This window comes from Manis javanica, chromosome 15, assembly GCF_040802235.1.
Source record: "Manis javanica isolate MJ-LG chromosome 15, MJ_LKY, whole genome shotgun sequence".
Classification (NCBI taxonomy): domain Eukaryota; kingdom Metazoa; phylum Chordata; class Mammalia; order Pholidota; family Manidae; genus Manis; species Manis javanica.
In genome coordinates, this window is record NC_133170.1 from 66,073,452 (window position 1) to 66,100,683 (window position 27,232).

General features: G+C 54.0%; 1 protein-coding gene across 4 annotated transcripts in view; it reads right to left on the reverse strand.

Moving 5' to 3' along the window:
- GALNT9 (polypeptide N-acetylgalactosaminyltransferase 9) overlaps positions 1-21,195 on the reverse strand; it is a 58,016-nt gene extending 36,821 nt beyond the window's left edge. The window contains exons 1-2 of one of the 4 annotated variants that reach the window (XR_005060278.2): positions 20,255-21,195; positions 3,684-3,864 (exon numbers count right to left, since the gene is read on the reverse strand). Coding sequence is in view for 2 of the 4 variants with exons in the window: in XM_037014546.2 (XP_036870441.1) it covers positions 3,684-3,864; positions 20,255-20,495 (422 nt within the window). In the remaining 2 variants the exon portion in view is untranslated. The remainder of the gene's footprint in view (positions 1-3,683; positions 3,865-20,254) is intronic. The other 3 variants (XR_005060277.2, XM_037014546.2, XM_037014545.2) reach the window with 3 other exon arrangements.
- Positions 21,196-27,232: the final 6,037 nt, after the last annotated feature.

Sequence of the window (27,232 nt, forward strand, 5' to 3'; positions counted from 1 at the left end):
CCACACCCGGTAGTCCACACTGCAGTGGATTTACGGTAGGGCCTCTTGCCATGTGGTATCAGTTTGACCTCTGGAGGCTGGAGGCTAAGTCAGCCAGTGCAAGCCTGAGCACCAAGGCTTGGGGAGCCCCTGGTTGGCAATACTTCTTTGCTGCCATCATGTGTCCTCACCGAGAGAATTAGTGCCATCTGTATGGCACCCTGGGAGGGCCATGTAGGGAAAACAGAAATTTTATGGCCAGGATTCTCATCTCCCCTGACTCTAATATCACCCTTTGTATACATACTTAGCCTGCTTCCATGCCCGTTGGCAGTGAGCTGCTTACCAGCTGATAAAGCTGCTTCAAACAAACTTAAGTATTGGCTGGGGGGTAGGGCAGAGGGAAACAGGAGGCAGAAGTGCCCGAGCCCCGTGCTGGGAAGCAGGATGGAGTGGAGGCTGGCAGAGGGAAACCACGGAGCCCTGTGCCAGGAAGCAGAGAGGGAAGGCAAGGAACCCGGAGCAGGGGAGCAGATGGAAGTAGACATGGAGCCACCAGTGAAGGCAGTGCCTGGGGAGCGGAGCCTGGAGCCGGAGTCAGAAACTGAGACGCAGATGGGGATCTAGTGCTCAACCTACTGCTGTGAGAATAAAGCTGGGTCTGAGTCCCTTTTTATTCCTAACATTCCGTTGTCATTATTCCATCTCATGGAATTCGTACTGAACTTGCCCAGAGTGGAGAACTTCCTCCTCCTGGAGCAGCAGGCTGGCCCCTAGACTCTGCCACCTGGTCTCTCCTGGCCCCTGCCCTCTGTGATGCCAGTCTGTTCTTCCCTAACAATAAACCATGAGTGTAACAGCTGAGCTGACCCCAGGGGCCCTTTCATGAATTACTGAGCCTCCATACAGTCTTGGCTCCCCAAACAGCACAAACCCAGCATCTCAGAGCTAAGAACAAGCTCAACACCAGGGAGCACTCTGAAACAGTCAGGCACACACATGCACACATGTGCACACACACCCACACAGGTTCATCCACATGCACTCATGCACATACCCACACACGCATGCTCACAAACACACACTTGTACATGTGTGCACACTTTCACACATACACATACCCACACATGCCCACATGTATACGTGTTCATGCACACACAATACTTGTATACAAACATGTATGCACACACATGTGCACATGCAACACCCACATTATACAATGCACCCACATGTGTGTGCTAACACAGTCACACACGCACATGCACCCATGTGCAAAACCATGCACATGCATGTGCACACTTGCACACACACATATACACACATGCACGTGCACCCTTAGAGCACAGACTGGGTGCTCCTCAAACCTGAGTCATTCCCTGTGCCTGTGAGTGTTGTCACATAGCCACCACCTGCCTTACCATTTACTCAGGATGCTGCTTCAATTGTCTGTTTTACACCTAAATGCATTTTTTATTCAAAAAGGAATCCTTATTTCATTATGCAAATGGAAGCTGCCCTTACTCATGCTAAATCAATGGCGACCAAGAAAATAAATGCAATGAAAATAAAACCACATGTTACATGTGTATGGAGTCTATAACCAGTCCTCTGCACTCTGTAACTGGGCAGAAGGGGAGTTTCTCTGGGACCAAGTCACAAGGGAAGCAGGAAGCCAGGCAGCAGCCTCTCACTGACTGGCTCCACGTCATCCAGGGCATGTGTGGCAACTGACATCAGTTCCCAAAGAGGTGCACATACGGAGCCCATATGGTAGAGTGGGGGCAGATGCACTATCGCTGCTGTGGTGGGCACTCCAGCAAGTGCCCACTCTGAAGACTTGACTCAAGGCACCTCATCCCATCTCAGCTTGCCAGGGGACAGGGCAGCAACATGCCCCAAAGCAGCCCTCAAGCAAGCTAGGCTTCTGCAACCCTGTAGCCACACAGATGATGCACTTTCACATGCTTCCTGCCTTACCTGTTGGCCCTCCCACCCTCTCCAGGGCTTCTGGGATCACTTCCCCAGAGTCCTTGTCTCAGGGTCCACAGAGGCTGGGGGATGTGGAGGGGGCAAACCAGACAGGAGCTAAAAATGGGCATCCATTCACCTTTCCTTGAAGTTTGCTCCAGAGGCCCACGCCCCACCTGTCACCCACCTAGCACAGCAACTATGAACAGTGGCTGCCCAGCACAGCCTGGCCCAGCACAGCCTAGCTCAGCTCAGTACATCTTGGCCCAGCACAGCACAGCCTGGCCCAGCACAACCCAGCTCAGCTCAGTACAGCCCAGCACAGCACAGCCCAGCTTGGTCCAGCACAGCACAGCCCAGCACAGTCCAGCCTGGCACGGCCCAGGCCAGCCTAGCTCAGCTCAGCATAGCCCAACCTAGCATAGTACAGCCCAGCTCAGCCCAGCACAGCTCAGCCCAGCACAGCCTGAACTCTGGCTTACACCAGGCTAGCCCTGCTGACAGTGTCTTTCCTGTTGAGGTTCCCTGCTCCAGGCTGGGCTCTGCAGACGGAGCTTTGGAAATGAGCGTGGCTAAACTCACCACACCATTCATTTCCAGGATGCACATGACGCACTTGACTGAACTTTGTTAAAGTAATGACATCCACTTTATTCTGTATTTTGTTCAAATGTCACATCTGCCAAGGTACCTGGTGAGCTTTCACACAGGACACAAGACTCACAGCCTAGGTCCTGAGTAACCACAGGGTGAAGCCACAGACTGCAGGGCATCCATCAACTCCAGTGGTGTGGGTGGTGCAGACATGGGTTACAGGCCCACAGACAAATGGCAAATACGTTATAGACACAGCAATGCTTGTTTAAACAGCCTCACCCATCCCTGAACCAAAAGCAAATGGGACAGACCTGCGGGACACACACCGTGGCTTCACGATTCCATCATTCTGTCATCTGCGTGCTGTGAGCAGTGGCAACTTTTTTTTTTTGAGAGGGCATTTTATTGATCAAATGGTTGTTAACAACAATAAAATTCTGTATAGGGGACTCAATGCACAATCATTAATCAACCCCAAGCCTAATTCTCAACAGTCTCCCATCTTCTGAAGCATAACGAACAAGTTCTTACATGGTGAACAAGTTCTTACATAGTGAATAAGTTCTTACATGGTGAACAGTGCAAGGGCAGTCATCACAGAAACTTTTGGTTTTGATCACGCATTATGAACTATAAACAATCAAGTCAGATATGATTATTCATTTGATTTTTATACTTGATTTATATGTGAATCCCACATTTCTCCCTTATTTTTTTTTTTAATGAAATGCTGAAGTGGTAGGTAGATGCAAGATAAAGGTAGAAAACATAATTTAGTGCTGTAAGAGGGCAAATGTAGATGATCAGGTGTGTGCCTATAGACTAAGTATTAATCCAAGCTAGACAAGGGCAACGAAACATCCACAGATGCAGAAGATTTCTCTCAAAACAGGGGAGGTGACAGTGGCAACTTTTTTTCACCTCCAAATATCTGTATCGAAAGGGACTGCGCAGCTCCAGGCCCCTGAGAGGACGCAGGTGGCAGCAAGCAGAGAAACCCAAGAGGAGACCATGGATGTTCAGGGCCCCACACGTTCCAGCACAGCCATTCCCTCTGCCTGTGCTGCAGTTTGTGAACATCATGTGACTTGCCGGGCACTGGGCTTGTACATGGGCTGAAGGGGAAGCAGTGTACTCACTTTTTGGGTCTGTAGTCGGGGATGGTCCTGTCCAGGGAGATGCGGTCGCTGAGCTGCGCATTGTACCCATATTCCTCGTACTTGCCCTCCGCCTCCTGGCTGTCATCATGCAGGCTGGCCGCCACGCCACCCTGGCCCAGGCCCCCCGGCCCCTCCACCAGGCCCATGGGCTTGGCCAAGCCTGGTGGAAATGAGAGAAGAGGGGTCAGGTGGTCCCAGGACCCTCTCAGCCTCCCCTAAACCATTCTTACTTGCAGGTGCAAACTCAGCAAATGCCTTACACCCTGAGTGGTTCCAGCTGAGGACATCAGACAAGGCAAAACTACAGAAACACAGGCCCGTGGTTGCCAGGGGCTGGGGGGCTGGGGGGGATGAACAGGTGAGCACAGAGGGTTTTCAGGACTGCAAGAAGACTCTGGGATACTGTAATGGTGGGTGCATTCATCTAAACCCACAGAGTGGACACCAATGGTGACCCTTTTGCAAACCACGGACTGTAGTTTGTAATCACATAACAATATCAGCACATTGGAGTACAAATGTTACGGAAAATACTGGAAAGCCTGGACTGGATCACTGATGGAAGAACCAAGTGGCACTCGGAGGTCTTGGAGTGTTGAGGCTTTATTTCACACTGGCGGGCTCAGAGGGGAGTAATCTCCCAAAAGTCTGAGCCCTGAACAAAGGCAAAGGGAGCAATATATATCTTTCTGCTTCTGTATCTGTAACATTCCTACGTGCACAGCAAGTGAGCAGGCAAGGGGGAGGGAGTTTAGGAAGTGAACCTAGGGAGCGGGTGCTCGGCAGAGCGGGAAATCAAAGGAGTGTTTTTGTTGTTTGTGTTAAGGAGGGGGAGACAGAGGGGAGCCACCTGGACTAGACTGCTGTCCTCATAAATTTTTCCCTATCACAAATGCACTAATGCATGTGTTAATAAGGGGGAAACTGAGGCAGGCTACCTGGGAGCTGTCTGTACTGTCCACTATGTTTTTCTGTAAGCCTAAACTGCTCTGAACAGTAAGGCCTATTAATTTTTAAAAATTAAGAATAAAAGTGAATTTCAATAATGCAAGGAGTTGTCCACATGCTTGCCAACCTCTAATCTTGTCATCTTTATAGTTTAAGCTAACTGCACATCCACATGATGGGACACTCTGGGGACAAAAAGGAGCTGCTGACACATGCAGTAACCTGCAGAGACCTCAGAAAGCACCACGTGGAATGAAACACTTCCAAGGACACAAGAGGAAGTGCGCTGAGGGCATCTTCACACTGGCTGGGGCACAGACCAACTGGCAGGTGGCCTGGTGTAGGGGCGGGACCTCTGGGCCACCAGGGCCTGTATACAAGCAGTGCCCGGGAAGGCGAGGCCAGGGGAGTGCTCTGTTGGTGTGGTCCTCCATCTGGTCACTTGTGCCAGTAGAGGAACTCGGCTCTTAGGGACCAGCAACCAGAACACGGCTGGCGGGGCAAAGACAACACCACTTGGCCTCTCTGGAACAGTGGTCAGGGGCATCTGGGCTTGGCCAGGGCCCAGGGGTGTGAGCCAGAAAGAGCAGATAGATTCAGTCCCAGCTGCACCAGGGAGCGTCAGGGAGTCTCCTCAGGCCAGGGAAGGGCATAGTCTGGGGACATGTGTAACGTTGATGACTAGCAGCCCTTTGCAGGGAGGAGGGCCCCCTCCTGCAATGCCCACTGCCCCTTAAGTTTGTTTAATTAACCAGAGAGAAAGGCCACTGGACCAAGGTGCTTAGGAAGCCAAAGGCTAAGCCTGAAGGTGCCTCCAGGTTGGGAAATGGACAGGCAGTCACACACTGGCCAGGCCCCAGCTTTGGCTGCCTAGCTCACCAGAAGTCTCTCCAGCTCTGGGGGTACTACCAGCCCCAACTGGCCATTCTAACAGGTTTTCTGCTCAAATAATGATTCCCATGTCAACAGGCCTGCATCTACCTTTTAACAGGCCCAGCAAGTGCCCAGGGAGCCCATCTCTGCCCCCACCCACCCACCCCATGGGCAGTCTGCTCACTAGAGTCTCGGCCCTTAGGCTCAGGACTGCCAAGTGTTCTGGAATATTCCATCTTAAATGGGCCAATAGTGTTGGTATTTAGGTGGGATCAAAGGCTACATACTGGAGTTGAAATTGAAAAATTACATTACGTGCAATCATCTCCAGTTCTTATTTTAATATTGCAGAACATCTATGTAATCATGCTCTTTAAATGCTCTGCACGTGGGTTCTCCACTTTGACATGTCTGTAAACAGCCGTCTCCACAGGCAGACATGCTTCCCACCTGGCGAGCCAGCAGCCTCCTGCTCCTGGGGGCTCTGCCCCAGCCGGGTGGGCTGCCGGAGAAGGGCATCGGTATGGCAGCCAGCCCTGGAAACTCCTGGGTTTGTATGTCACTTGTTAGCTTGCGAAGGTAAAATCCACACACGTGGGAAATCCAAACCATCAAGAAAGTTGGACAACGAGAGGGAGCAAGCCTTTCTCTCCAGCACACATTCTCTGGTTTTAGTCCCTCCTTCTGTCCACCGCACACATGCTCAGTAATTTTTTGGGTCTGGTTCTTGCACTGTCAGCTGGAGACAGGCTCCCTTGGCTTCTTGGCTTGAAAGACGAGGAGCCGGTCTGTTTCTCCGCAGCCACATCCCCACCCTGCGCCTCCCTCGCTCTGGTTTTCTCTGCTGTTATTTTTAGTTAATCTGGTGGTTACTTTTGTGACCATATAAGGAATACTTGTGGCTCTATTTTGGAAATATTGTTAGCCAGTAGCTATTGAACCTCACCAGGTTAGAGGAAAATTAGCACCCTCCCAGGAGTTGCTACCCACTTACGTGCCATTTTTCAGTTTTACAGGTATCTAAACGTACGTGAACCAGCTTAGGGTCTCACTCCCTGGGGAAAACCAATATCGGTATTTTGCTATTCCATATTATCTGTATAAGATTATATGTGATGGCTCAACTAGTTCAGCAGATGTGTATGATGATATACAGGTCTGTGCTCTTGTATCTCTACATCGTTAGCATTTTCCTGTGTCACTAAAACTTCTGCATAAATATAACTTTGTGGCTTGCAAACATGAAATTCTACCTTGTGGCTGGAGCATCTGTTCCTTCTTCACCTGTGTGTGCAGCATCCCCTAAATTCCAGGAGCTATGCCAAGTGCTGGGTAGGTACCCAGGGGAAGGGGCACAGGGCCTGCCTGTCCTCTGGGGCAGGGTACAGTCACGTCCACATACAGGTGTGTGCTCGTGCAGGGTCAGAGACGCATGCCCAGGGGTCATGGGAACGGCCACAGGGCAATTGACTCCACACACGAGGGGCGGGGGTGAGGGTCAGTTTCAGCTTCCTGGAGCTTCCAGGGGAGTTAGCTTTGAGCCTGCAGGAAATGGGGCTCACTGTAGTGGGGGCACAGTAGCCATGGAGGAGGGAGCTTGGGGGGCATGAGAGTGGGACCCAGGGGCCTGTGTTGAGTCACAGCCTGGTGGCAGTGGACAGTGATGACTCAGTTCCCTCCCTCCTTCTCTCCCCATCTCTCCCCAACCTGTTTCCCTTTTTCTCTGCCTCTCCCTCCCTCCATGCCTCCATCTTCCACTCAACAGACACTCTCTGTTCTTTCAGAAACCAGCCCCCTCCCACACTTGGTCACTGTCACCCACATGACCTGCCTCCTCTAACTGGTACTTCATCCCCTGGACACAGTGCCTGGCCAATGTGCCCCAACTGGATTAACTGATCACCAGGAAAGAGCACCCTCCTCTGATATCTTGATCACCGAAGACAAGGGGTTTAAGGGTCATCAGTGTCAAAAAGGAGGCTACCTGCTCAGGTGTGCCTGGCCCAGCCCAGGTGGGTAACCCACTCAGGTATGCCCATCCTGGTCCCATAGGCAGGTGGTCATGAGCTGAGCTTGGCCATGACAGAGTCCTGGGGGATGAAGCTCCTCCAGGTGTCCAGATATCTGGGAGGCCAGGTAGAGGGAGCAGAGGTGAGTTCTGGGCTGTGGGGAGCAAGTTGTCAAGGTCGGGGTGGAAAGAAGGCTCGAGGATGCAGGCCCAGCTCACAGAGCCTTCCCAAATCCAAAGCAACCCATTCCCTGCTGATGGGGTGCCAGCTGGAGCACCCCTTCTTCCAGAGTGTTCTCTGCTCTGATGCTGTAGCTCAGAGCCCCATATTGTACCTGTGATGAAACACATCTGGCCCCAGAGGCAGCGATCTGACATTCCAGAGCAGCAGTTTCCTGTTGGGGGGTGCTAAGTGGGGCCCCTGCCCTCCCAAATGCACTGTTGCTGTAACTGGAGATCTTGCACTGTTTTGAAAGGCCACAGATGCCACAGCAATTCTGCTTTTATGGAACCCTCCTCTGGTGAGCTGAGGGGATGTACTTTTCTAATTGCAGGAGGTGACTGGGAGGACTTCTCTTGGGTAGGTCAGGAGCAGGACCTCCAGCCCAGCTCCCAGACACTGTTGCCAGCTGAACCCTGAGAAAAATGCCATGGGAAGCTTACAGGACTGTCCCTCAGCATCTGCATCTGGGGTGGCAGGGAGTGGCGCATGGTGGGCCCTCACACTCCACCTTCAGGGCCACTGCTCCAGACGTGGTCAGGACACCACACCACTTGGACTTGCAGGAGAGGCAGCCACACAGACCCAACTCTAAATACCAGCGACTCATCTGTACTTTGGAAAAAATAGCATTAAGTTTGCAGGTGGGGTTTACATCTGGTAGACAGCCATGATGGGCATATGACTGAAGGCGAAGGTACCAGGTTCTGCCTAGAGCCTGTGGACTCGCCCTTCTCCTGACTTGGTAACAAGCAGGATGGGGGTAAATACCCTGAGATGTCCCCATCCAGGAGGACCTTCCACGCCAATACAGGTGCCCTTGTGGGGGGGATTTCACACAGACAGAAGGGAGGCGTGAGACCTGGAAGCAGAGCCGGGGTGATGGGGACATCAAGGCACAGCCACCAGAGACTGGAGGGAGCAGGAGGATCCCAAGTGTGCGGCGGTTTAATTCAAGGAGCTGAGCACTAAGTGCAAACAGGAGTGTGTGTTCCCAGAAGCGTCCCCCTGTGCTTCCCAGTCCGGGCCCTGCCACACTGGAAAAGCCTGTGCCTGCACCCCCTGGTGGGCCGACACTGCCCCCCAACACTGACCACAGGGAGGAAGGGACTGTGGGGCCAGTGGCCCTGCTGTTGACACCATGGCATCCCATTCTGCAGGTGAGGAAACAAGCTTGCATGCTTGTGCTGGCCACAGCCGAGATCGGCTACAGCCTTTCTGAGCCTACATGTGTAACCATTAAGCCACACTGCCTCATCCCAGGGCTGGCGACTGGCGACAGCTGCACTGTGACCTTGCAGGCAGCTTCCCCAAACCTGGGGGTCAGAAGGCTGGAAGAAGCAGACCCTTCTGCTCCCAACTGGGAAGGACCCTGGGCAGGACCTGGGGTGGCTCAAAATGCCCGCTTTCAGGGCGGGAGGAAGGGCCGCAGCTGCCTCTGGACCCACGGAGCACTGGCCCTCAGCAGCTGCTCATATGGTCAGTCTGGACATTGCAGAGGAACTAGGAGGGAGTTGGGGGTTTAGACCAAGCCTCAGGGCCCTCCCTGCCTGCTGGCCACAGGTGTTTGTGCCATGTGGTGCTCCTACAAATCCACCTGTAGACCCACATGAGAGCCTGAACTTCCAGCTCCTTTGGAAGGAGCCAGCAATCCGACTGCATGGGGCTGCGTCACCACAGGGCAGCAGCTGGCTGGAGCCGAGTGGCACCCACTTACCTGGGATGGCCCTGGAGGTGCAGAGGTGCGCCCCTGGCTTAGATGGATGGAGAGGGGCTGGGGGCTGGAGAGTGACCCTATGTCCAGCTGGAACTTGTGAATGCAGCCTTACTGAAAATAAGGTCTTTGCAAATGAACTAAGGTGAGGACTTTGAGATGAGATCATCCTGGATTAGGGTAGGTCCTAAATTCCCACTGTTTAAATGGTCACTTGTCATAGCAGCAAAGAGTGGCAGGCACCATGGCCACTTGGCCAGCCTCTATCCTCTCCATCCTCTTTATTAGTAGAACAACAATCTGTCGGAATAGAAATGAGTTCAGCTAAAACACTCGCCTGTCTAGGCTGACCTAACAGCTAGGTGGCCAAGAACAAGATCTGGTCCATAAGATGTAAGTGGAATAGAGTCCTTCCCCCTTTCTCCTGCCTGGTACTGGGACTCAATGCCTGGGACTGCAGCAGCCATGAGGTCGAATGCCAAACCAGAGGAAGGAAGGAGCTGGAATTCAAAGGAGGCCGGGCTCTTTAAGTCCACTCGCCCTCTGGAGTTAATGTCCCATGAGAGAAAAACAGATCACATTGCAGTTTGGCCACTTAGTCAGGGCGATGTCAGGGGCTGGATTCACGCTGAGGAGCAAGGGAGTGAGCCGCTGGGATGCAGAGCAACTGCAGCAAGCTTCGCAGTGGTGCCTCCCAGACCCCGACTTGGCTGGCACAGCCTCCAGAGAGAAGTAGCTGCCAGCTCCCCAGGGGTCTCCAAACTTCTCTCCCCAGAAGAGTCATTTCACACTTGTCCAGCCCACACCTTCCGGCACCGAATACCTGGGATATGTGGGCGGCTGCAATTTTTCAACTTGGAAGGAAGTGTGGCTTTCAAGATCCCAGCTTCTCTTTGAGTCACAGATTTCCATCTGTCACAGTGACTTGAGCCAACATTCCCAGAGAGGAAACAGCCCAAATGGAGAGGCTGTTGGTCACAAGATAATCCAAGAGGAACAGGAGGATCGAAGGCACCTTTGGGAAATGTGGAGACTGTTGTCCTCTGCAAGGTGGGTGGGCTGCCCCTGTGGACACCCTGAAAACCACTAAGATTGTTCAGTTTAACTCAACAAGAACACCACTGATTGCTAAAAAGCAGTGAGTATCTGACAGGACAGGAAGAAGCAAGTAAGACAAGCGTGAAGGAAAACGGGGACCTGGGAGGCAAGGATATCTGCAATACACTTTCTGCCAGGTGGTGGGGTGGGTGGGAGAGTGGTTCTGATCTGAGCACTGTGGCAAAGTCGACATTTCAAGTAAGAGGTCAGAGGGCCAAACAGACCCCATGTGGCACATGGGGCACGTGGCCTGGGGGGCCCTCCAGCCTTGAATGAGGTGGGAGGGAGCCCCCAGGAGCCTGGAGGGGCAGCTGCAATCCTGTGCAGCCTGGACAATTTGCTCCTGATGATGACCAGTGTGTGGCACATGCCCGAGGGATGCGAGCAGGGACTGAGACAGACAGATGCGGCGCTGCCATGAATGGTGGGCACTCACGCCAAGCGTGGTCACCGGTCACCCCCTGCTAACATTGCCTAGCAGTTGGGACTGCACGGCTTGCAATGGAGAAATCACCTATTATCTGCCAGGTTCCAGGCAGGGCCTCCTGGGTGACCTTGGCAGAGGCAGGGTGGGGAGGAAATGGCAGAACATCCCACCAGCTCCAGCTCCTCTCTCTTCACCCTATAAAGATTTACGCCAATTTAACGTGCCTGACTATTAAGTCTGATGATTACCGAGTGGAGATAGAGTGCCGACACCATGGTTTGCCTTTGTAGACGATGTCGCTCTTTCTCCCAGCTTTATCCACTCTGCCCAAACACAACAGCTAACTGCATTACAGACAGGTCTTTTAGGTTTCCCTGGGGGCCTGAACTAACAACATATTGTCAATAGCAACTGACTGCCCTTCTGAAACTATGAACTCATGAATATTTTGCAGGACACAGCAATACCTGTAAAATATATCCTCACTGAGACTCATATAGTGTTTGATAAATCTCCATACATAATACTTGTGTTCAACTAATAGGAATATTCATGGGGCCGAAGCATGGGAGATAAAGGCTGGCTGTAGAGGTATCTGGCAAAATGGATTTCCTGGCTTTCTTTCACTTTGTAAAGCTCATGAGGCATATGGGATGTCACACCACCGGCTCTGTGCAGTAACAGTGCCAACCTGCCCCAGATTTGGGCCTAGTTACTGCTGGGAAGTGGGTGTGGGGACATTTCGGTGTCCTGTCACTTCAGCAACCACCTGGCTCTGAGTGACACTGCCCCAGGGGCCCCAAGGGGTCAGGTCCCCAGCCCTCCCTGCCCAAGCCCAGCCTCTGATGGTGGACATGCCCTGGCTCCAGCGGGCTTGGTCCCCTGCTCAGACCTGATGCACAATCTCCCAGGAAGTGCTGGACCCAGCCCAGCACTGGGGATCATAGTCAGGAGATCCAGAGCCTGCACTCTAGGGAGTGAAGTGGGGATGCAGGGCCAGTCCCCAGAGAGCTGGGAGTCTGGGAGCCCCCACTGGGTGCGTACAAAGGACACAGCCCCCCTTAGCTTGCCTGCTGAACCGAGGACAGGAGCTGTGGGCCCTGCTCACTGCCAAAGCTCCAGGACCTGGTTCACAGCCAGTGCTCAGTGAGTACTTCCAAGGGAGGGAAGAGGGACACTGGTGGGCTCCCCACCAAAGGAGACAGTCTGGAGCTGCGGGGGCTGCCACAGAGTGACCACCGGGCCAGGAATGGTGGGCAAGCTCAGGACTTCATGCTGACCTTGAAATTGTGAAGTGCATATAGGGCCATGTCCCGTCTCAGCTGCCGAGTGAAGACCACAGCATCCGGTCCTCACAGTCCCGGGGGCTGGATGCTCAGGTCAGGGCACCAGTCTGCCAGAGATCCCTCCTGCAGATGCCACTTTCTCCCCATGTGCCCACATGGTCTGTCCTCGTGGGAGCAGAGGCCTGTCTTCTTCACAGTGTGGGGTCGCCCTCATGATCCATCCAAACCTGATCACCTTGCAGAGGCCCCACCTCCCAAAGCACCCCAGGAATTTCGGGGGCACACTGTCTTCCACTCCAGGGCCCCCAGATTCAAGTCCTTCTTTCATGCCAAATACACTCACCCCATCCAAAGCCCAAGCCTTAACCGGCTCAGCACCAGCTCCAGTCTCCCGAACTTCAGCCCACATTTCCTGGGAGCTGAGCAACGGGCAGTGCCGAGGAGTGAATGGCAGGCTCCTCAGGGGCTGCCATGTGGGACCCTTCTGCTGGGAGCCAGGCTCCATCCTGAGCAAAACTACACACTAGGCATGCCTCCCAGGGCCTTTCATGTTCCCTCACCTGGTTCTCATGGTGATGCCAGGAGGTAAGTATTATCTCATCCCATCTTACAGACACAGCCAGGACACGGAGGGACATGAGCGCAACCACAGGCGAGGCTGCACCCAGCTCAGCCCCAGGGGTCTGGCTCTGCAGCCCACCAGGACACTCAGCTCCTACCAGTTAAGGAAGGCTGTTTGTTCCCATGTCCACCGCTAAGTGCTCAGGCTCAGGGATGTAAGCAGGCATGTCCCACAACCTTCTCAGTGAGGAGATGGTCCCTTGCTTAGCCCAGCTGCTCTTTGTTGTTTCTGTCCTCGGAAATGAAGTCAAGGCTTGCTGGGTTTCAGACGGAGGCTGCACGCACCACTGATCTGATGAAATTATTCTGTTCAAAGTAAAAAATTCCTTTTGCTCTGAGAAGCTGGACACACCATTCCCTGGCCACCAAAGGACTAAGCAATGTCTTCTCAGCCTGTGTCCAGGCAGATGGCACAGGGCAGGGGCCCTGGGTTCAACCCCGCCCTACACGGTGGCCTGACTTCACTTGCCCCTGGTCTCCATAGGTGAAACGGGGTGGAGCGATGGCCTCCCTCTTGGATGGCTGTGTTCACGCCCTCACTGGGGTGCATTTGCCTTGATCCTTGTTACAGGTGTGCATGAAACAGCCCCAGCAAAGGTTCTAACCTTTTGACAGTGATTGCATTTACAATTAACAGACAGACTGGGCTCTACCCCACAGCCGTTGAGTGAGCTTGTCCTGGGGTCTGCTCAGAACCATGACGCTGGGCAGGGGATCAGGGTGTGGGGAGGAGGACAACAGCCTCTCACCCTGAGAACGTTCTCTGAGCAGCAGCAATGTTTGCACGGCGACAGCAAAGAAGGGCAGGGCAGGGAGCCCAGGTGAGAACCCGGAGAAACACAGGCAGCCAGCAGTGCCCCAACTGTCACATGAAATCCGGGAAACCTAAGGCCCCAGGGAAGGTCCCTCCTGCCTCTGCAGCTCCTGGTGTTGCCGGCATCCTTGGGGTCCTTGGCTGGTAGGCACAGCCCCAGCCTCTGCCTCCTCTGTCTCTTTTCTGTGTCTGTGCCCTTGCTCCTCTTATCAGGACACCATTGTCCTTATAAGTCACCGATTTTAGGGCCCACCCACTCTAGCATGACCTCAGCTTAACCAAGTACTTCTGCAAAGACTTCTGGGTGGACCTGTTTGAGAATGCTGCTCCACTCAGCACACCGGCGATGGTGTCACGCTCCTATCCTCTCTCTGCACTGTTTTCATGGCATTTGTCTCCATCTGAAATTGCCCCATTTATGGTTCTTGTTCATCACCTGTCTTCCTTGCTGGGGTGCCAGCCCAAAGCTGGCAGCTGCATCTCATTCACTTAGGCATCCTGGCAGCATTGGAAACATGGCAGGTGGTCACGAAGCACGTGGGGGATGAGCAAGTCCACAGAAAATGACGTTTGCCTTCATTTGAGGAGAGGAGACTACCACTTTGTGGCTGTCAGACCCACGAAAGCTAATTCCAAGCAGGAAGGGCCCGTGACATCACCGTGGGGCAGGCGGATGATTGTGTGCAGGAGAGGCAGCCCCTTGTCCCCTGCAGGCCTGTCACCCTGCTCCCTGTGTCCTCTGCTGCCCCAGAGTGAAGCAGACATCAGGACATCCCCAGAGGTGCACTCAGGGTTTGTAGGTCAGCAACAGATGCAAGGGCCGCCTGCCCAAGGACAGCCTAGGAAACAAAGCCCCTTTGCTCTGCTGCTGTCAGACCCACGGTGGGGGCCAAGCTCCCCGGGCCCCCACCCCAGGATAATGCAGCTCTCAAGTGCCTTTAAAACAACCTGGAAACAAGCCCCCTTCTGTGAACCTCCAGGGGTTGTCAGCTTCTGTGGGCACCAGTCAGCCACAGTGCTCAATGCTGGGTATACCATATTAGCCTTTGTGACCCTGGATGGATTCCAGTAAGGGAGACCTGGCCACAGTGGCGTCCTAAGGCCCAGCTTGCCACCCCTTTCAGTGCCAGCTCCCTTGAAGGGTATCTGCTTTTCGAGAGCAGAACGAGAAACTGAGCTGGTCCTAGGACTTGGACGCCATCCTGGAATGTCTTCAGTGGGACGTTGGGTATGGAATGTACAGTTTCCAGATGATGAAGGATAAACTGTCCTTTCAGAAAATATGCCGAGCCTCTGAAATATGCAGATTGCTGAGCTGAATTGTAAATGCAATCACTTAGCACCACGCTCCCAAGTCAGGGACCAATACCCACATGAATTATTCCTACAGGTATAGGCTGCAGGTTTGCAGACATACACCTCTGGATGGAGCCAACCCTGGTGAAGTCCACGCTGCCCACAGGCAGTAACATGAGAGGTGCTTGTTGCAGGGTGAAGTGTCCTTGTGTGTCATTCCCCAAACGCTAAGGGCCAGACCTACCCAGAGCTGACCTCTGTGTCCAGGGAGTGGCCTCAGCTGTTCTGACTCCTCAGTGGTGGAATGGGATCAGAGCCAGCCCAGCAGGCAGAAGAATGCAGGCGAAGAAGAGAACAAAAACCAAAGTCAAAGGCTCTTAATCTTCTAAGAGTGAGTGAGATGTAATGGCAGGCTGCTCTGTGTGCTGTGCACATAGGTGGACATGGTAGAGAAGGCAGCTCCTGCTGAACCCCCTGCAGCCTGTGCAGGGTTGGGCTCCAGGTGGGAGTTTTTGTAGTAAACCAACATCACTGGGGAGAGTTGTGGAACATGTGGGGCAAGAGGCCAGCCAGTCACTGACCCAGGGGAAATGGCCAACCCATTAATGCCAATGCCATTTTGAGGCAAGACCTGCCAGGATCCATGTTTCAGTCACCAGTAACTGGGGCTATTCTCCTGGCCTCAGCAACTCTGATGACTGGGGTCAGCAATTCAGGATGGTGTGACTCAGACAGCCAAGTAGGGTTGTGGGAGCAGAGAAGATCGATCAACTCAAGCTGGAAAAGTCCCCAGAACCAGAGGGAAGCCACTTCTGGAATTAAAACGCTCAGTGAAAAGGGGATGCTTTCTGGAGGAAGCCCCATCCCTGACAAGTGGGGTGTCCCAGGCATTCTCAACACAAAGCCCTCACAACAGGTGCATGGGGACCCCTCCTGAGAAGCCTGCACCTTCTCTGGGATGGGTGGGCCTGGAAGGCACCCTCTGGAGACAAGGAGATTCCCTCAGGAACAGCCAGATCCTCCCAGCCCCTGAACCCCCTCCATGACACGCTTCTGGAGGTGTGTTTTACTCAGCCCTTTATGACTCAAACAGAGTTGATGGGCGTCTACTGTGTGCTGAGGGCATGGGACATGCTCACATCCTCATGTGGCTTATGTTCCCATGCACATGTGAAGCCCCAGGCAGGGCTGTTGTGCATGGGGATGGGAGATCTTTGTACACGGTCCCCAGCATCAGCTTCTCAGCTCTGATATCTGCCTATCTGTGATGCAAACACCATGGCAGAAGAATCCTGGTAGGACCACCAGAGAGCTGGACAGGAGTTCTGGCCAAAACTGACAAGCCAAAGCATGGCATTGCCGCATGAGACACCTCCCGCTAAAGTCCAGCTCTGCCTCCAGATTTCGTCCAAGAGAAAGTCTGGGTTTGATGCTGACACACTTGCGCATGCTACCACCTGGGAAGCCCCCTATTAACGGGTGGGGGGCAGGCCTAGGGCTCAGAGCCTCTGGTGACAAGGGTCCTTCTGGGATTAAATAGCCTACCTGTGGGTACTGTAGTGATCTGCAGCTGTCTCGTGAAATAAATTTATTTTAAGCAAAAACAGTGCACTGTTGGAAGATCCAACCCCTTGCCAATTCAACAAATATTTGTGGAGCACTAACTATACGTGGGGTACACCCCAGACCCTAGGCATTAGAGCCATGAACAAAACAGACAAAATTCCCCACCCTCAACTAACAGGACAGGTGTGCACAAAACAGTACAAATGGTGCCAGACGTGCACGAATTTCTGAAGTTTGAGAGAGGGCAGAGTTGGCAGGTAACCCTCCCTGGGGGAGGGAGAGGGACAGGGTCCCCCACTGGGCCTTCGCTACTATGAAACAGACTTTCAGTCACCCCAGAAGCCTGGGCCATGCGGAGGCACATGCCACTCTCAGCAGCTGCTGCCACTAACTTGCAAACAATGCAGGCACCCACGCTGTCTCACAGGCTTTACACTTTTCCATCTGCATGTCCGATGCACAGCTTTGACCTTGGATGGTTCCAGGTGCAGGACCAACTTTGTCTGGGTAGGTCAAGTTAGACGGAACTAACATGTGTGTGCTCTGCATTTTAGGAATTAACTCCCTCAAAAGCAAGAAGCCAATGCAAACTGGAACCTCACCATCCCCACTCCCAGCCCCACTGCAGACTCACAGCTCTTAAGGGGGCATAAGAACATGTCCAGTGGCACAAAGTCATGGGGTGGCCCGTCGGTGGCCAGATTTTCTCTGAATTGAGGTGGCTCAGCCCCTCCTGTGTGTGAGGCCTCCAGAGCAGTTGCCTCTACCTGTTTACTGCTGCAAGTCAAGAGAAGAGGCTCAGGCTTACTTTGGGTCAGTACTGACACAGAAGCCCTGCAAGCCCAGGAGCTCAGCTCTCTGCCCCTTTCCTTCTCACCCCCAGATTTGCCATTTTCTTCAGTAAGGCTTAAACACCCAGCCAACTGAGTGGGACATTCTTTCCATGTCCCTTCTGATGAAGCTTATAGGTTCTCAGATGCACCATTTTCGGTTACACACGCAGGATCATGGATGCTTTATGTACAATTTATGACACTCGGAAGGGTGATACCTCACTATAAACAGTTTCTCTTGCCTTGAGCACTGAATTTAGAAACAAACTCTCATGCACATATAGGATGTGGCCACACTGCTTTTCCTTAGAGATAGTCCCTCCCGGGCCCTGTAAATTTGAATCTATACACCCCACTTGATAGGTCTTTGCTGAGGTCAATAAGATATCCCAAATAATGGCCACTGGACCAGGTAAAGGAAGGGTTTGGGGAGAATGTCCTGCTTCTGGGTCCTCCTCCCTGGGACACCCTCTCCTTCCCACCAGCACCTTCAAGCCCGGAGAGGTATTTCCAGGAACCAGTCAAGGTAGAGGAAATAAGGAAATATAAGTGATAAATCGACCTTGTTTTGGATTTCTTCCTCTCCTTTCTACACTCAGATGAACTGGTATCAGGTGGGAAACTCCTAAGAATCAATTTCACATTTCTTGGATCTAAACCAGAGCAGGCAGTAACTGCAAGGATGGGCCTCCTCCTCCAGAAAGCACTCTGCTGCTCTTTGACACAAAGAACCTTAAACACAGGGAATCTGCCCCAGTTTGGGCAGCACAGCACCGTTTTCAAATGGTTTCTTGCAAACAAATGTCAACCTTGTTCTTGTATTGTCCCTCCTTAGAGACCAACCTGGGATGAATGTTAGATTGGGGACCTCTTGTCACTTCCAGGAGCAAATACTGATTGACTTCTGGGTGTGACACCATGCTGGGCACATGGCCCAAGGGAAGGATTCAAGAGCCCAACAGAAGAGGGTGGGGCAGGGGGAGATGAGAGGGAGAGAGAACACAGTGAGAGACAGAGAGAGGGGAAGAGAGAGGCAGAGACAGAGGGAGGGAGAGCGGGAGACAGAAACGGAAGGAGAGAAAGACAGAGGGAGAGACAAAGAGAAGAGAGAGAGGCACAGAGATAGGAGGAGAGAGACGGGGTGAGGGGGTTGTTTGGAGAAAGAGATAAAGAAAACTAAGAAAGGGAAATTGGTGAGGGGAAAGGGAGAGGCTGGGTGGGCATGGGGTAGTCCAGGTTCCCAGAACATTTCACTGCCTCTGGTCAGCATCAGGAAGGTCTGTGGATGGCCCCGGCTTGTCCTGCCACCTGGAAGCTGGCCGCTTCTCCCCTTGACGGGTGAAGCCCGGGCGGTGCATGGTGCTGGGCTAGCCGTCATGATGTCACACAACCCGACTGCTGCCAATGTGTTTATATAATTCTCCGGTTCTCCCCATAAAACAGGCCATAACACCCTGGCAAACACGCGTCCATAAAGCCGTGTGCTGTTCCCGGGGTGCACCGCCTTTCCGTGAATCACACTGCAGAATGGCCAAGTGGCAGTTGAACTAAACTTTTCTCCCCTCCTGGCTTCAGGAGAGACCAGGAAAGCCACAGCGCTCACCAGAAACCCCTCCAGAGGAGAGCCAGGAGTTCTAGGGGTGGCAAGAGCGTGTAGGAGGCCACTCTGCTCTATACCAGAGGTCAAGGGCACAGACAGCTCCCTCATCCCAGGGTCACCAAGCCTCCAGGTTTAGAGCGGCTGCTCACAGGCAGGTGGGCCTCTAGAGGGAAACCCGAGAAGACCCCACACCCCCACCAACCCTGCATAGGGTAGGCAGCATGCTGAGGGAACCCCAACCCAGACACCTCCCCTCGGAGCCTGTGCCTGGTGCTTTCTGAGGTTTGCTGGGCTGCTGATGCAGAAACAGAGCAGCACAGAGCAGAAGGGAGACCCACTAATGAAACAAGCACATCCCCCGCCTCCTTGAAGGGCGGTACACGCAGGCGGGGGAGCAGCAGTCATTTATTCTGTTCATCTAAATCCCAAGCGGAAAAGTACTTGTCTCTGCCAGCTGAGGCCATATGCCCTGACACCAACGTGACTCTTGGGAGTGACCCACACCTGCTTGGGGTGAAACAGGGCACCCATCACCAGGCACTGAGCTTTCTGTAGAAGTTTCCAAGGATTCCCCCACAGCCCAGCATCCATCTAGGTAATTAACACCTGCTGTACCCCTGGTAGACACCTCTGCTTGCCCAGGGTCACCAGCTTTTGGCCTCATGCTGTCCCCCATGACTTTATGAAGCAAGCCCCAAGCATCCCCAGGGCAGGAGGCTGGAGAGACCCAGCAGGTGCAGGGGGCAGGAAAGAACACCATGTCAGAACCTCTGAAGGCCAACGCCACCCTCCTTCCTGGCTCCACATCTTTAGGGTACAGTCGGGGGGGGCTCCAGGTTAATCCCTGACACCCTGGAAAAGCATGTGCTCTCAGTCTTGGACCTCAACACTGCCCACTCTCAGAGCAGGTCCTAGCATCTCTTCAGAAATTCTCTCAAGGCATCTCCAGGAGGAAGCTGGAGATACCATGTGGGATGGGGTGGGGGTGGGGTCTCAAGTGTCCCTTGGGTGAGCAAATAAAAACGGATCATCCAGGCCAGCACCCTCTTCTAAAGGTAGCTATCTCTTCCTGCCTGCTGCCCACTCCCTCCCAAGTAGCAGAGGGAGCTGCAGCCCAGCCCCTGTCTGCCTTCAGGCCCCTGGAGTCAGCGTGGGTTCCCATGCCCAGGACACTGAGCAGTGTCCCCATCACTGGGGACAATCCTCCTCCCAGGGCCCTCGGTCCTGCCCCAGCTGGCCTGCTCACCATTCAGCTGGTTGTAGACCACCTCCTCCAGGTGGTCCAGGCGCTGTAGGATGGCTTCGCGGTCCACCAGCACACCCCCCTTGGTGTGCCGGCTGCGTGCCCTGCGCTCGGCGCTGCGCACTATCTGCACCAGCCCCTCCGAGCGGTCCTGCAGGCGGCAGTACACGGAGAACAGGATGATGCCCACGAACACCAGGATGTTGACCGTCAGCAAAGTTTTGATCTTCCTGGCCACCGCCATGAACGCGGCTGGAAGCTGGGGACTGCCTCACCCGCGGGGCATTCCCGTGGGCCCAGCGGCCGCAGAAGCCTCAGCGCGGCCAGCAGCTTGGGGCACCATGAGCCAGCCCGGCTGTGGCACGCGGGCTGGGTGCTAGGGGGCTGCGGGGGCTGCCGGCTACAGTCAGCGGACGGCGGCTGCAGGGGGAGGGCTGCGGGCTGTAGGCTGCGGGCTGGGACGGGCCGGGTTGGGCTGGGGCGGGGACTGTGGGGTGGGGCGGACAGGAAGGGTATATGGGGTGCTGCCAGCTGGGGTGTGCGGGCGGGCGGGGGCAGGGTCGGGGTGGTGGTGAGGGCGCTGCCGGCGTGGGTCTGCGGGCGGGAGCGGAGATGGGGTAGTGAGGGCGCTGCCTGGTGGTGGGTGGGCGCTGCCGGCTGGGGTCTGCGGGCTGGCGGGGGCGGGCGCTGCGGGGTGGCTGCGCGCTCGGCTGCCGGGCCAGGGAGCTGTCCCTTCAGCACCCCCGGCACGCGTTCAGCCGCCCGCGGTTCCCGCGCGCACGGGCTGCCCTGGGGCGCAGGGCACAGCCCGCATCCTCCGCAAAGGGGCGCGGTCGGGTCCCAGGGTGGCGTGCGGGCCTGGGGCGGAAGCTCGGCGGGAGCTGGCCGGCGGGCGCTCGGGCGTCCGCGCGGCTCTGCCCGCCCCGCAGCCACGGCGCCGGTGCGGAGTGACGCGGCGCCCAGCTCATCAGCATGCACGCGGGCCTCCGCGCCGCCAGCCGCCGGGACCGCCCCCACCCCGCCTGCAGCCCCCTGGCTCGGGGAGGGGGGCGCTCCCATTGCCCAGCCTGGCGGCCTGCGGATGGGGCAGGACTACGAGCTCCCGGACCCCGACCAAGGGCATCCGGCAGGCGCGGCGGGGGTGGAGCGCGCTGGCTCTCCCTCCCCACGCCCCCTCCCAGACTCAGAAAGAACTCGAAGTTGACCTGAGGAATCGGGGTCTGGGGGAGCGCCTGGTCAAGGCTTTGTGGGGAGGAGGCCTGCAGAGGGACCAGACCCACCTTGGTGGCCACCCCATGTTTCTAGCCGAACGAGGTCAACTCCCGGCCCCCTGCTTCCCTTCCCAGGGGCTGAGGACTGGGAAGAACTGAGTTCAAGGACAGGTGGGCAGGCTTGAGATTCAATGGGAGCCAGGGGTGCCACCAGTCTAAAGCCAGACACCCCCCAGGAGAGGGGAAAGGTGCAGACTCCCAGGCATTGGGTTCCCCAGGTCGTGGTTCTCAGACCTCAGAGGAGAGCACACCCAACTGCCCATCCCCACCCCATCCCTTAATCTAGCCCCAAACCAGCACCTTATAGATGAGACAGTGGGGTCCAGAGAGAGAAAGACTCAGCAAATCCCAAGTCTATCAGGTGAGACTGTGGGAGCCCACGAGGAGGGTTCTGCCTGCCTGCTTCACGGTGTATCCCAGTGTCTGAAACAGCACCTGGTGCTCAGTGAATGTGTTGAGTGAATAAATGGTGGAACATTTATTAAGAGCTGACTTTGTGCTGGGCCTTCAATATACAGAGGTGAGAAGACAAGGACCTTGGCTTCAGGGAGCTCTTGGCTGTGTGTGCACCCACATGTGCACACATGTGTCAGTATGAGTGTGCATGTGTGTGACTGTGTATCCATGTGTACACCACTGTGTGTGTGTCACTGTGTGGGGAGGGGAGGACATTAGGGTCTTCTGGCTCCCAGCCCAGCACTCTCTCCTCCAGTCTACATTTCTTGACTTCAGATGTGCCAGGCTACCCAGCTGGGAAGTTTTGTGCCCCTTGGTAGATTCTGGAATGAGCTAAAAGACCCATTTCTCCTCTTCCTCACTAACACTTTCTTTTCTTTCTTAGAATATTTGTTTCAAGAAATTCAGAGGACCCCCATCAGGAAGGACCCAGCCACTGGGCTTGAGACCAGCTGTCTACAGGCTGTTCATCATATAAATCGCTTGTTCTGAGAGCAGCCTGGGAGTCCTGTTTTTAATCATCACTCCAGGAGAGTCTTAGGTTGCAGCAAGTTTGATAAATAGCCACTCCCATGTCCCTTCTTAGGAAATACTGTATTTTTCTGTTTATAAAATGCCAGATTGTAAATGTTTCCCAGTTTTATAAGGAAAGCTTTTGGAATAATAGTACAAAAAGCTAACTATTCTAAGTCCTTAGCACTATTTTAAGTCCTTTATGGCTGTTAACTGATTAAGACTAATAGCAACAGCATTCTGGCACAAACTGTTATTATCTGTTTTATGTATGAGGAAACTGAGACAGCAAAAGGGTGAATGGCTCTGTCAAGGTCACATCAATGCAAAGCATGGATCTGGGATCCAAGCCCAGACAATTTGGTTCCAGAATTAAATTTATTAGCCACTGTCACTCAAGAAAAAAAATCAAGCATTTTTCATTATATGTTTATTGAAAGTGATGTTAAAGTGGTTTTGCACAAGAAAACATTATTTTGTTCATGTAAATACATTTTGGTGCATGCTAAAATTTAGTAGGAAATGATACATCAAAGTATGCATCAATATTTGGCTAAATTTCATTCAAAATACAAGCATATTGAAAATTTGGGTGTATTCTGCTGGGAGAGACTGTATCTAATAGTCAGCAAACCAGTATTCATTTTGATCTTTAAAAATACTGAATGCTCACCTGTGGGTTGTGAGGTGTGGTGTGATAATGTGGACACTAGGCAGTGGCCACAGAAGGGAAGCAAGCCCATCTGGGCACCAGTACTGAAGAAATTACATGTGCACTCCACACATGCACCCTTCTTCCCTCTGACAAGCCCAGGTTTCCCAGGGGTTTCCTCAGAGGCCAGCCCCCTGGAAGCCATGAGTGTGTGGAGGTCCAGAGTGTCACTGTGTTGGCTAGGAAATCCCCTCACTGGTATGGCAGATGTCATGTGGGAAGGCATCCACTGTTTCTGGGGAGGTTGTGTGGTTAAATCTTGAGGAAGGCAGGTGCCTGAGGTATAGGCTAAGGGGATATGGAGCAGTAAAGGCCAAGGGAAATGCAGGGTTCTTTCATGCAGGGAAGTCAAACTCTTTTGTAGTTTAGCCTTGAGACAGCTCTCAGACAGAGCAGAATCTGCTCTAGTTGGGCCACAAGTTCCTCTTGCCTCGTATCACAAACTGAAATTCAAGAGTCACACACTGGTTCTTTCTTATTTCGTGGAAAGAATGACTTTCTTGCTCCTGGTCCAGCCTGGGTCAATGGCATGCCATGCCATCTAAACATAAGTCAGGATAAGCTGAGTTATGTTGCAATAGCAAATGAGTCCCCAGTCTCCATGTCTCAAACATTGCAGGGCCATTTCTCACACTGCCGCACACCCCAGCCAACAGTGCACTCTGCTGACCGCCACTTTGGGACCCAGTCTTCAGGAGCAGCCAAGGGGTTTGCTGGTGCCATTGTGGGAAAAGAAGAGCCCCAGAGGGCAGCCTCATGCTGCCGCAGACTGCCCAGCCCAGATGTGGCACTTGATTTCACTTGTGACTTACTGGCCAGAAACTGCCATGCAGACACCCCAGCACAAACATGGGATAGGAGGGGAAATTACCATGTGCTTGGCAGAGCCCAAGCTGGAGGTGCTGGGCGAGCAGTACTCATGGCCACAGAGCAGCCTTCCAGAAACCAGGGTTTATTCCAAATACACCCAGATTCTCAAATGCCAGGCTCCCCAGGGGAGCAATGCATGACATTGTTAAATCAGAGTTTAATGCAACCATTTTATAGAAGAAAAGACTAGAGCAACAAGTGACTGGTGGATTTTGGGTTAGACCAGATTTGTTGATGAGGTAGAATTGCAAGCATCTGCTTCACTTTCCTGAGCCAAGGTCCCCGAGAATGGAAAGGTGAGCTCCTGAATGGTGGCTGCCTTTCTCCTCCTGGAGGGTCTCAGCTGGAGTTCTAGCTGAGAAACTGACCTCCAGAAACCCATCAACAACCCAGCTCAACCCTGGAGACAAAGTGGGAGCTGAGGACACCCCAGAGTGCCGAGTCCCATTTGTCTTCCCCTGACTCCAACTTAGGCCACCGATCTGATATTAAGTGGCTCAGAAGAGTCAACAGAAATGTCGAGGAGTAGGTTCATTAGCCGCGGATCCCACCCTTGGATGCCCCATGCGACAGTTCGTGGGCCCACTGCTATTAACCCTGCCAGTGCACACGTCAGTCCTCAGGCAGATGTCCTCCCTGAAGAAGAGTAGGGACATTGCAGCCCGCAGGCTGAGCCACACCTGCCCCACCAGCAGAAAAGGCAGTTTCACTGAGTCCGGAGGGGAAGGGGTCCTGCCGGGACAAGGAGGGGGGTGCACAAGATGAGGAGAGTCGGGGGATGGTTAGTCATAATGGAAGACTCTGGGTGTCATTTTCTTCCCAAAACATTCTAAAACGGTTATAAATTTTGAGTTTCCTCACTGCCTAAACAGCATCTATCCCTTGGGTCCTGAGCTGACCCAGCTCCATAATTAATATGCACCTCATCATCGTGAGTCTGGTAGTGACTGTCAGCAGGTTCAATGCCTGCTTCTCACTGGTCTGTTAGGTAAAACAAAAACCTCCTCTAGGAGGGTTTCGCTTTTTACTTTCAACGTGTTTACCAAATTCTTAAAGAGGTACTTTACAAATGCATTCACTCCATCCTCATAGCAACCATCTGTCAGGGAGGAATCATTATATCCATCTTACTGATGAAGACCTAGAGGCACAGAGAGGTTTATTAACTTGCCTGAAGCCACACAGCTATAGGAGATGAAGCTGGGATTCAACCTGGGTTGGCAGGCTCTAGAGTCAGCTTGTAAGCTCCACTCTGAGCCTCCTCTGCAGCCAGTGACCTACCCAGAACGTATTCTTCCTCTCTGCACATGGAAGACTAATCTCTCCTGTTTCCTACCACCCCATGATGCCACCTGTCCCTTCATCACAGATGCTTGAGCTGGTGCATTGCTAACCTGTCAGGGTGTTCAAAGCACGGCCAAACCGCCATACACAACAGCGTGCAGTGCTGAGGCAGGGTCCATGCGGTCTGGACTGTGGCCTTCTGTGGAGTACCAGGGCCTCCCTTGCCTTGTTCTCTGCCCCTGTCCCCTGTAGCTCAGTCTCCCAGGACAGCCATGGTCATTTCCTGGCTCATCTCCACCCTCACTCACCCTGCCAGATGCACCAGACTTTGGGCCAGAAGGGCTTCTGTGAGGGCACTTGGGCTCTGTGACCCTTGAGCTGTACAGGTGGAGGGTGAACTGCCAGCCCTCTGGGGGTCGGACGCTGACCATGGGGCTCGCTGATTTCCATGGTATGCATGCTCCCACCATGGCTGCTCAAGCCCACAATGCATCACCACAGAGCACAGGGCTGGGGAGGTGTGTGGAATGGTTGTGCCAGGTAAGCAGTCGGCCCACCAGCTGGCACAGCCCCACAGCACAGACACTGTGGCACTCTCCCTTCCCAGCTGGGTGACACCATGTCCTCGGCTTCCCTGTGGCCTCTTTGGCTGTGTCTTCTCAACTCTGCTGGGGACTGGTCCTCCCCACACCTGTACACATCAGCGCCACAGCCTATCCTGGCCCTTTGTTCCCTACGACATGCCCCATGCAGTCGCATCCCACCTGCTCCCAATTCCATCTCAACATCTCAAGTCAGCTTAGCTTAGTTTCCCTGAAGTAGCCCTCTGGAGGGAGGCCTGTGGACCCAAGTCTCAGAAGCAGAGACTCCAGCAGAATGAGAGGCGGTTGGCAAACGCCCCCAGGTCCTGCAGCCAAAGCCCTGTCCGGCCCCCTGTTCAGCTGCCCGCTCCTTCGATTCTTTTCTCCCCACGCTGGTGTTCCTTCTTGCCTGTCCCTGGGCAGGGCCTCATTCATCTTCCTCTGGACACCAGCCGTTCTGTGGTCAGGTGGCATAGGATGCTGTCTGAGCACAGCTCTGATGGGGGTGCTCTCCCTCGCATGCTGTCATGGCTACCTGCTGCCTGTAGGATAGGTCTGTTCTCCACATGGCCTCGGGGCATCTGTGCCCTCCTGCAACTCCACAGCACCCCTCAGGGCCGCATAATCTGGAAACTGTGCTGTTTCCTGAATACCTGCTCTATACTCCTGTCCTGCACTTGAGCTCACCGAGGAATCCCCAGACACCAGTAATGCTATGCTCACCCCCAAGTGACAACAAGGAAACAGAAGTTCAGAGAGGCTGGATGGAAGGAGGGCCGTGGTACCCACGCCCCTGCGCCTGCCACACGCTCTGCCTTGGTGGAGGTCATCTTCAGGGTGGGACCTCAGCTGTGCACGGCTGGGGCTACCACCTGCACCTCCCCTGGAGGGCACGTGGCCAGGGTCCCCTGTCTGATTGCCAGGGCGGGATGCGGAGAGCTTCTGTCCAGCGTCCCAGGCCTGGGAGGACAAGATGAAGAGCACCTTGCTTGGGGTGCCTGCACTGCCAGATCAGAAGTGATGTGACGTGGGTCTGGGCATCACCAAAGAGAACCAGACACCTTTGAAGGAGAAGCAGCACATTAGGAACATGAAACCACCATCAGTCCAGAGAGGGCTTTGGTTTCCCTCTGTGCTGTGGGGAGGGTCAGCTCAGAGCTCACAGAGGGCACTTTGGCTGGAAAAGGCCACTACTGGACATTCCCCTTCCATCAGAGGAAAACGGTCTTCAGCGTGGTTGTCATTCCATCCATGTGGGCTGCGAGCCCGCCCTCATTTGGGCCCCTGAGAGCTT